The 11,708-nt window shown below is 33.4% G+C and overlaps 1 protein-coding gene across 1 annotated transcript; it reads right to left on the bottom strand.

Annotated features, from left to right (window-relative positions):
• Positions 1-167: 167 nt before the first annotated feature.
• On the bottom strand, positions 168-8,261 carry LOC130821052 (uncharacterized). Its single transcript, XM_057686654.1, has 8 exons — positions 7,781-8,261; positions 5,641-5,721; positions 5,494-5,553; positions 2,165-2,208; positions 1,345-1,387; positions 1,173-1,244; positions 798-899; positions 168-704 (listed from the first exon to the last, which is right to left on the bottom strand). Exons 1-8 carry the CDS (start codon positions 8,138-8,140, stop codon positions 585-587), a joined length of 882 nt encoding a protein of 293 aa, XP_057542637.1. The 5' UTR covers positions 8,141-8,261; the 3' UTR covers positions 168-584.
• Between the last annotated feature and the right edge of the window lie 3,447 nt (positions 8,262-11,708).

The following is an 11,708-nucleotide window of genomic DNA, read 5'->3' as shown; positions in this document are numbered from 1 at the left end:
TTATTTCATAGATTTCTTTATTCTTCTATTTACGTCAATAATCCCAGCCCAATTAATCTAAAGTAATGGCATGAATCACGCTCCAAATATATCGGAACATCAATTTAAATATAAGTTCCAAACACAATTAGAGCAAATTTAAAGAGATAAAGAGAACACGTAACTACTGGAGCAAAACTTATTTTTCTTTTGAACAAGAGAGTGAACAATGCTAAAATAGAGACAAACACTTTCCAACAACAGATAAAACCAATCTATAAGAATCAGAACTAAAGATAGTATACATGATTCGCTAATCGCCTTGCGAATCGCGAATCCAAAAGGCGAATTATGTCGGTTATAGGCTATTGAACCATTTCGAGCGTATGACGAATCCAAAAGGCGAACTAACTAGCGAATTATGTTTCACTGACTAAACTAATATCACAAGGGAAATCATTTCATCTCTACCCAAGAATAAAATCCTTTTCATCATGTACATAGGAGCAACACAAGATACACATGGTTGCAAAGTTTAATCCTCGGTTTTTTGCAAGAGTGACCGAACAATTTCAAGTATAATACAATAAAACAGGCGCAAGATACTACAGAGCGTTCATTAGCCATTTTGGAAGTGCCAATGATGCCTTCATCCCAAGTCTCGTCAAGAATAAGGCATATAAGATGTGTAGAAGAAACACAAAGAAGCAACAGTTAAGCAAGAGCTGCCAGAAAAAGATGGTGCAAGTTCAATGGCCAAGTAAAGTACAACTTGATATTATGATTATATGATGTTTGAATAGATTCGGCAGACTTACCAGTGTTCCGAAAATAGTGTATATAATGTTCATCGATGGAACTGTATTGAATCCTAATGAGTTGAATATCATAGTGAGGGTAGCATGTACATTGATGGTGATCTGCAATATAAGGTTTATAACATTAGGTGCAATTTGAGGTGTTCAAAACAAACCCGACGATCCGAAATTTATCCGACCTTGTGAGCGAACCCGACTTCAAAAATGAGTTATAATTATGTAAAATACAACATGAACACAATACCCGATTTCAAACCGACCCAAAACATTTAAAATTCGAAATCAACCCGATGACCCGAATGAACACCTCTAGGTGCAATCTTAAGTAGTAACGGAAACAAAGAAGGTATGGACACCAAAGAGTCAATTAGTTACCAAAGCTAGGATGTTTTCTTGTATCAAGAATGACGAAGTTATAACATATCCCAAAGCTCCTATCGCTCGCACCTACGTTTCAAACAAAAAGAAGTATAATTCTCATTATGCAACTGAAAGCACCAAAACTTAACTTGTCCAAAGTATTAGTAAAGGTGGAAAAGAATTGTACCAATGTGCACACGAAGATCGAGAAACTCCATCTCACTTGCAACCTAAGCATCGGAAAATTTTGAGTTCTTATGCTAGGAAATACCCATCATAATAGGGATTGCATTCAAATTGCTCAACAAGATTTTATGCTAGGAAATACCCATTCATTTCATGAAACAGCATAAATAACGCCAAAAGCATTTGTAATAGTTTAGGTGAAAGTCAGGTTGCACATGTTGTTTGAACATCTAGCATTTAAAGATGAAACTTAAAGTTGAGCCGATTCACAAGAAACAATGAGGAAAGAAATGACAAGCAAGCATAACAAAGAAATGGATGAAGAACGCAACCTTCAAGTGTTTATTGGTTTCAATGTTTAGATTTCTTCACATTAAAACCCAAAATTGAAAAAGTGAAAAAATAAAAAAGACCTTTAAGAGGTAATCTTATATTATAACCAAGAATAAGTGCAGGTTGGTTTTTGAAGGACAAAAAAGACCTTGATTTGAAGCTAGAATTCAGCTAATTTCAGCGAGGAAGAACAATCAAATAATATACACCAATAAACGAATGTATGTATCAATACAATTTTTTTTTCTTTCTTCTAGTTTGTTCAATCCAGCCTCCTTGCTTTGATTGAGCTTATTACCAATCAGATTTGCAGACATGAAATTATTTTTTAAAAAATGAAATCAAAAAATATATTGACCAATCAGAGATATTAGAACAGATACGTAGCTGGTGCAAGAATAGGACATGTAGAAAATAAAGCAACTGACCGATAATTTATCCATCACGAGAGAGCATATGCAACTGTAACTCAAAAGGACATAGCTTACCTCCACAAAGAGCCCATGGTGAATCCAAGTAATCCGTGCATTAACTGCAAAAATGAAAACATAATTATTTCCATGGTCAAGAGGATATGGAAGCAAACAAGATAAGTTTGTGCAACTTTAAACTTCTCTTATCAAGTAGACAAAATGTTGGTTGCCCTTGCCCCAGCCCTCTGGATGCCAGCTAAGTCAATGTAGCAATTTTTACAGATATTTCTCCAGCTCAGTTGAATCCCTTGTTTCCAAATTCCTCCTTTCTATTATGAGGGTTGTTGCCCTATCCAGTGATGGTTTTGAGAGGAAATGTTGTTAACAGTGGGATTGTTCATCTATGGATAGTAGTAGAGCTATTGCAGCATCCCACACACTAATGAGACCCGGGTCTCGGGTAATGCATATATTATGATATTTGACCAGTCTTTAAAGAAGTATTACATGAAAATCACGATTTTATTTAATGTCAAGCTTCAATAGGTGAAGTCATACTTTATAATCTTACAACATCTTTGATCCTGAATTCAGCTGTTTGTGCAATCAATCTAAATAAACTTATCATAGGATATTGGTCAACAAGGAAAGATAAAAATACATGCTAGAAGAGCTCTTGCAGATTAATTTGTTTATTGCAGAATTTGAAGCCCACAATCAAGAAGCGTTTAGGAGGCTACAGTATCTTGAGCATTTATGACAAGGGCATTTCATATGCACTTATAGTGGTAATTTGAGTTGCATATATGAAGACATTAGGTGTAATTCGAGTGTGTTTCATAGGGTTTACTAATTTGAGTCAATTTTTAGAGTTTGTGTGTATTTGCACTGATTGGAGATAATTTGAGTGGCTTGAGTGTTTTTTATGTTAAGTGGGTGGATCGAATCTTTCTATGTTGTAATTTAAGTGCTTGCATGGGTGGAGAGCAGCCCCAACGACAACGAGTAGTGGTTCTACTTATACACTTGTTGAAAGAAGCGCAGAAGAGAAGAGCAACAGGAATCTTAACCTGCCGTGGGCCCCTGGATGCTGCCAAAGACTCGCTGCCACATTCAGAAGCAGCCTTAAGCAAACTGGACAAGTGATGGCTCGTTGGTTACAATGTTCCAGATTTTCCAGAAGCCCAAGGACTCATTGTCATCAACGACTGTCACCAGGCGGTTACTGCACGTTCTGAGTCCACTGTTTTATTCTATTTTCTTTAAATTATTTTAATGTGGTTATGTGTTAGTAGAGGGTAGTTTTTATAAATACTTTGTGAAGTTGTATAGGGTGTTTGGCAATTGGTTGATAGCTGATAGCTGTTATTGGATTGAAAAGGTTGATTTGACCAATAAATTTTGTCAACTAGTTTGACCAGCTGGTTTTGAACAAGCTATTAGGAGTAACTTGTTAAAAAAGAAATGATTCATCAATTTACCTAACACTGGGATGGTTGGTCTGAATACCACCCATCTATATGGGTCAAAGTAAACTAAAAGTTCCACAATAAACTAGTGTAACACCAGCATTCTCTAATTCAAGAATTTATTTTCCTATCAAGATTTCCACAATTTCATTAATAGAGGTATTATCTATTTTTCTTTATAATTTTCTTGCTATTTATTATTATTCTCTAGTAGTCTATGTTTGAATTATGCTTTTGTGATTATTCTTTATGGTTCTTGACTTGGGTTTACTAGTTTCTTTTTAATTTCTAAAATTAAGTTCATGTTCAATGTTTTATTAGTTTTAAATCTTATATTATGTCTACCAAGTAGATTATGGTACTAAATTGACGCTAGTAGTGTACAATTGACTCAATAATAGCTAGGCAAATTAACTAACTTGGATTACAAATCACTAAGTTAAATCCTTTGCAATTAGACTCAAAAGTATGAGAGTTGAGGGTCTCATCCTATAGAGTGCTAGTGATTATATAACCATTCCAAAAACTCCAAAAGTATGGAAGTTGATGTTTATTGGATGTGTTAGTATTAAATAGTGACTTGAATTCACCAAATTAATTCTATGCATTAGTGAATACATAGAAAGGGAATCCCATAAATGGATTAATGGGTGAGTTAAGTATGTAACTTAATATGTGATTGATGATGGTGTTTAAAAGCTAGAATTAATTCATGAAGTTATGGAGGAATTAAGGAGTAATTTAAACATAAGAATTATGGCATGATGAATGATAGTTAATGAGAGAAGATTCTTGTACGAGGCATCCAAGTTATGAAGCATTGCCTCGATCGAGCATTGGATTCGGTTTTTGACTCTTCATGTTCCTTGAAGTTGTTTATTGTGCATTAATCCTTAGCTTTAATTATGTAATACTCATTAATGTACAAACCTCTATAAATAGAGATCTCATATGCATTGTAACATATCCAAAATATACCCTAAGCCTAAACACATAGCCTATATCTCTTCTCTATTGTAATTCTTCAATTTGAGAGTTCTTTGAGCTCCTTTGTGATAATATAAGTTAGATACTACACACCTCCGAGGAAGTAGCCAAAATTGGGTGAACCTCGTAAATCATTGTGTCATTTTTATTGCATTATTTTCTCTTACAAACATCGTTTTCATTGAAAGGGTAATTTGTTCATCACAAGACTTCATACACTCGATCTTGGTGATATTGGAGTTTGAAACACGTTGTTTGAACTCTAATATAGCATCGTTTTCAGGATGTGCTAGTACAACATGTTTAATTAGCAATTCAGGAGGCATTCATTTGTTGGGTGATTGAATATGCCATGTTTGATTTAATATTGGGTTTCCTATTGTGAATTATGCATGCTGGTAGATAATTTACTGATTTAGGCTTTTAGCATATTGATCTTTGTCATTTATTTGTGATATTTAGTCACTAGTTCATTTTAATCATATCTATAATCATCTTAACGTACATAGAAATTTAGAATTCAATCTTATTTGCTAACATAATATAAGTCCTGTATTATACGCAAGAAGGTGCAATATCCAATAGTTTATTTTGAAAACCTTCACAACGCGGCCGATGCGATGCGGCCTTGATTTTACACTATGATGAACACAATAGAAATTCAAAAAAAAGCTAGTGGGAGCATTCGACACAAGGCCTCTCCTAAAAGTTGGGGGCTTGTAGCCTGCCTAATCCAAAAGTTTCCTCATTAGAATTCTGCTTCCTTACTCTAGATCGAAAGTTAACATAATATAGTGACACATTTAATGTTCAAACATAAAAAGAGCCCAAGATCCATGCCTTGGCAAGTTTAAAAAAATACGGATGCTTATTTCCAAATCTGCATATCAAAGTACAAAAAAGCAAGAGAGTGCAATATCCAATAGTAAAACATATATATGATCTTACCACATAGGTTAATGCTTTTACAGGTCCGGACAGCACAAGCAATAGCATCGCTGTTGCTACCTAACAGATTAAAGACCGCAATCAATATCACAAATGAAAAAATAATCAGGCAAATAGAAGATACACTAAGCAAAAATGGGATTATACCATCGTCTTTCGCCCAGCATTAAAACCCCAACGCATTGATGTGATTACTATTGGTAATGCAAAAAAACATCCAAAATAATTCTGCACAAACCAACAACAAACTAAGATCCACGTAGAAAAGTATCATACATCGTAGACAAGCTTGTACACACATTAAGAAGAGCAATCCTTTTAAACATTGCCAAAGAGGTCACTTTACATAACAAAGATTGCAGCAGTGAGCTGCCACACCATGTTACCTAATTCACTTTAAACATTCAGATTGTTCTACGGCAACATGCAGCGCCACATTCACACCCCAAACAAAAGAAAAAAGGAAGAGCCAATGAAGGGACATAGGAAGTACGGTTTTATTTGACAAAAGAATGTTCTAAGGACCAATGGATTACATACACACCCGACTATTCAAGTCTGTTGTTGACAAAATTCAAAGCAACTAACGTTTTTTTGTTCTATATATCAATTTACACTTCAAATATTCCTACCTGGACGCACCCTTCTTGACTAGATATCTCCTCATCATTTCTGAAGTATAACACGCCCATGGTCTTCTACGTAGTTAATTATAGAGCTTAACTATATGGGAAAAACAAATGCAAGAATTTTCTTTAAACGATTTTTATTTAGTTAGGTATTAGTCATTATGTAGCACACCATGGAGTGCAACATTTGCATATTAGTTGTTTTCAAATGAACGAATGTGTTTTTCATATGTTAAACATGCTTCATATTACAAAGCACATATGGGGAAAGTCAATCACGACTTGAGAAATTCTCAAATTGACACAAACTCAATCACGTGCACAAAGTAACTTTCTAGTATAAGGGTGCATATCGAGAAGGTCAATCACGAGTCACAACTTGAGAAATTCTCAATTTGACTTGTTAAAGTCTAGTATCAAGCCAACATTTCTAATAGAGATAAGAAATCTCCAACTCAACTCGACACGACAAGTTGAGTCGCGTTCAATTAGCTTTCTTAAACATTCTGCAATAGAGCCCCCCCAGCTTATTTCCGATATGGTAATTAATTTTTATGCACCATTTTCTATTTCACCTTCTGCAGGAATTAACTTAATAGTTTTGTTCTAAAAAAATATCAATTCCACAAAATTGTAACATGGCAACAGCACAAAGTCATCAAGTGCCTCACGAGCTTAGCAAATCAACAGCTCCACTCACTAAAAATGTATCAAGTCTAGTTCAAGCTCAAGTTGTGCTAACTAGAGTCGAGCATTAGACCGAGTTTTGTCTGTTGCTCAAGTTGCACAACTCAATAGCACCCCTAATTGGATGGGAGTAAGTTCGCGTGGACTACATCCACACTAAAATCATGTGCAACAATATAAATATTCCCTTCTTTTCTACTTTCATCAGTCTCTTAACACTATTATAGCGTGGTTCAAATCAATACAAAACTTTTACACTATATTTGGATAGAAGTAAATGAGGAAAAGAAAGAAAAGGGATTTGGAGGGATGAAGGATCCTTTGTTTGTATTACAAAAAGGAGGGAATTGGAAGGAAAACATGGATGAAAAATTTGAAGGGAAAACACACATTCCCCTTCCTTTTCCTCCTAACAAACCTCCTAAACAAACAATGAAGATTTACCATTCCTCTTCCCTTCCTTTCCCTTCCCCTTTCCTTCATTTCTTTTCTCTCCAAAATAGTTATCTAAACATAGACTTATTGTGGATAGACGGTGATTTTTTTAGGCCACTTTTCCCATAAAGTTTATGGTTTGCTTAACAAATCAACTATTGTAGCATCTCAAAATAGTGCTAATCCCTTCCTTTCAAATCCCTCCCCTCCAAATTTATAGTTCAAACAAGGGAAATTGTATCCCTCCCTTCCCCTTCCTTCCAATTCTTTCAATCCAAACAAAGGGTTAGTCAGCTAATTAGATGTTTTGCACAACATTGTGAAATAGTTAAGGTTAATGTGCACCACACCCTTTCTAAAAAACTACCCAAAAGATAGAAAATGAATTCGAACCATTTGAGTACAATAACTAACATTGAAATTCGCCCATAACAAGTAATTGAATTTTCAAAATCCTAACTTGAACGATAAACAAACAACAAGTAAAGCAGCAAATGATAACAGTAAAAACAGGAGTAACCCAATTCAAATCTAACCTCGATAGCAAGAGAATTGCTAAGCAAATAAGTTAGTCCAGCAACAGCAGCAAACATAGAACACTCAACCAATCTAAGGGTTTTCTGGTAAACAGGACTATCAGGAGCCAAATCTTGAAGACACCCAGAATCATCAATTAACTTTTCTTCTTCTTCATTGTCCCAAGAAGAAGAAGGAACAAAATCTGAGACTTTGAATGTCTGGAGTTTGAGGGAAGAGAAAGAATTTGAAGATGAAAAAGCATTGTTTGGAAGAAATAATTTGAAGGATAAGAGAGAAGGCTTAGAAATAGAGGAGAAAGAGCGAGGAATGAGGCGAGGTGAGTAGAAAATAGGATGATAATGGTGAAGTTTATTCATCACACACTACTTCACTATTTGAAGATGATGTTTCTGCGGTTTTGGGAAAATATTACATACTAAATTTTAAACGTATGTTAGAAGGTGCACCGTGCAACAGAGGAGTTCAAAATAATTTTTGTCCTTCTTCTCCTAATTCTTTTCATTCTGCAAATGAATAATCTATAATAATTTACAAATCCAAATCGGCTAATTGTTCTCAATTAGCACTTGCTTTAGTTGATATTTCTCTATTTCGAAATGTATCAAATCCTTGGGTAGTAAAAAAAAGCGGGATGCTGTATTTTTAGGATTGGATTTCATATTCGAATAAATCTCGTAATCGTAAAAAGGTAGGTTTTTTCACTATAGGCCTAGCAAATGAAAAATTGGGATAGGATCCTTGATCTCCCCCCTTCAAAACTGAACGTGAAAGTTTCTCCTCATCCGGCTCAAGTAGTTGTAGCAAACAAAAAAAAAAGGAATTCTCGTTTTCAAATAAATTAGAGAAAATCGCCAAAACAAAAGATCTACTCCTTACTCAAGTTTCATTGAAGACTAAGAATCATTTCCTTGATTTCTTCGTTTTTTCATTTTTTGGTCTTATTTTGTAAATTGTTTATTTTTATTCAATTTAATTCCAACAAAAATAAAATGTGAAATTCGTGAGTAGTCTCCCTCCCTTCAAATGATGAATTTCTGATATTTTTTTTGATATTGTAATGTACTTTCTTTGTTTTTTGAAGGAGTTTTCATTTGTGATTTTTGGTGTTTCAATCATTGTTCCTATAAAGAATTTGTAGACAAAAAAATCTTATTTATTCTCATTTTAATATTTTAATAATGTTTATGGTCCCCATATATTTTTCACTAACTTTATTTAAATATTTTTATATTCATTATTGTCTCCTCATGTTTTCCACTAACATTTTGCAAACATTTTTATATTAGTTGTAGTCCTCATATTTATTCCATTAACTTTCTTTTAATATTATTCAACAAAATATTACTCCCTCAGTTTCCTAATGTTATTCCCGTTCAGAATATTCTATTTTGGGGAGTGAAATTTAATTAAGATTTTTAAGACATATATAGACGATAAAACATATCCATGTGACATCTCGTTAGATTCATCTTAATGCATACTTTTTAAATATATATTTTTATAATTTTTTATGATGCGTATTTAGAGTTATTAAGGCTCAAAATTGACTTTGAAAACTGTGCAAAAAGTAAACGAGAAGAATAAAAAATTAATAAACATTCTTTATAGAAATTTCATTACAAAACGGAGGGAGTAATTATTAATGTGGACGCAAAACTCAATTTCAAATTGATTAGATCCACGTAATTTTAAATTGACTCGATGATTTAAATGAACATGTTTAGACCGATAGTTGGATTTGGTGTACTCCCAAAACCAATTGATGTTGAATAGTGGATAACACTCTTCCTCCCCTTCCAACTTTGCTTGCGAATTTTATTTTTTATTCATGGTAAGGGTAGGGATGGTCATTCGGCGGATTTAAAGCGAGTCTAGCTAGATCTGGATTCGGACCTATTTGTTTTTTATGGATTTGGATCCGAATCCTAAGAATTCAAATTTCTTAGACCTAGACTCAGACCCGCCGAATCTAATGTGTTTAGGGTCCTTAATGAGTCCTTAGTGGGTCTAAAAGACTCTCTTTGACTTCTCAAATTTGAGCCTTTTATAAGTCATTTTATTTTTCATATTTTTGTCGTAAGGGACTTATTAATATATTTAACAAATATTTAATACTAATTTAAAAATTTCTATCTAGATCAAAATGACAGCTGAATACAGATTTAGTACCATTCTAATTACGAAATAACAAATAAAGATAAGCTGCATATTATAGAGCCATAAGACTCGCATCTTATGAACAAAGACCATAAACAAACAGAAATGAGAATCTGGTTTCTTCAAACTCAAGCAAGCTCCCTTAGACTATTTCTATGTACTCACCACTAGTCCATAAAATTTATATACTGATTAATATATATATATATATATATATATATATATATATATATATATAAATATATTTCATAATATACCACTGAATTTTCTTCGAAATTCACCATATACCACACAAGTGTTTTAATTCACCATATACCATTGAATTTTCATCCGTTAGCATAGAATACCATTAATGACAAATTCACCATATATATATATATATATATGTCGCTAAATGAAATGGTAGCAGCTGCAAACCTGCAAGAATGGAATATGGAATTTTGATTATTTAACAATTATCAAAGTTCGGCTCTGGATCTATGGGGCGGGTATAGAGTCTGGGTCTGGATTCGGACCCGCCAAATATTTTTAAGATCCAGATTCGATCCGAATTCGATGGGTCTAAAAAAAAGATCCAAACCCTTAAAAAGGGGTGGGTCCAACATGGTCCTGGACTCATGACCAATCCTAGATATGGGTATTTAATGGGCCAGATATGGTCGGGCTCGGTCTGGGCTGGGCTTAAGTAAATATGAGTGGGGTTGAATAAGGGTCCTTTATAATTAAAGTGGGGCTAAAATGGGTCGAACATTCAAAGCCCAGCCCATTTTTATAACTAAAAATTATTTTAATCCCCGTTTATCAATTTAGAACAATTAAACTATCATTTGTAATAAATAATTGAAAAAATATAAATAATTCCATTGACATTGTAATTTATACTCTTTCCGTTCTTTTTTGTTTGTCCACTTTAAGAGAGAAAAATTTAAATTAAATTTTTGAATTATATATTGAAGATAAAATATATTCATATGAGATCTTGTTAGATTTTTCTTGATGTAAAGTTTTTTAATATGTAATTTTTATAATTTTTTATGATGCGTACTTAGAGATATTAAGGCTTAAAATTTACTAAAAAATATGTGCAAAAGGTAAAGTAGACAAACAAAAAGGAACAGAGGGAGTAATATTTAAACTTTACATTAATTATGTTATTTACAAAGGTCCGTTTTCTGCCCTTATTGAGCCCTTTTATAACCCATTTCATTTTAATTATAGTATAGACCGTATATGGCCCAACCCGTGTGCAGTCCGACCCTTACAAAGCCCTTCTTAAAACGGGCTGGATAAGGGCTCAAAATGAGAGCCCGACCCATTGAACACCCCTATTCATGAGTAAGGCTAGAATTTCTACCGCCAAGTAAAAAAGAAATTAATTTTTTAAACGGTGAGAATTGAATTTTTGTCATTAGGATAAAAGGATAAAAATATGACCACTAGGCTACCTCATATCCTCACTTGCCCATAAATTTAACATTGCAGAAAGGTGTGTAACTGACACCGTTAGTGGTCTATTGAGGCTAAAACATTTAGAAAAAAATATCATAATTCGATAAAAAGTTGCAATTTATGTAATTATTTTTGTGCAAATTAGTGTTTTAAAATTAATAGTAATGTTTAAAGATTTTCTCAACGTATTTTCTCAAAAAATTATATATCAACAGATATTATAATCGCTATTTTTACCAAACAATTATAATTTACACAACTAGTTAGATAAGTAAATAGAAGTATCAAATATCTAAAAGTTGCAATTGTACAACTGCA

The sequence above is a fragment of the Amaranthus tricolor genome, chromosome 8 (assembly GCF_026212465.1).
Source record: "Amaranthus tricolor cultivar Red isolate AtriRed21 chromosome 8, ASM2621246v1, whole genome shotgun sequence".
NCBI classification, from domain to species: domain Eukaryota; kingdom Viridiplantae; phylum Streptophyta; class Magnoliopsida; order Caryophyllales; family Amaranthaceae; genus Amaranthus; species Amaranthus tricolor.
This window is presented reverse-complemented; position numbering and strand designations above follow the sequence as displayed.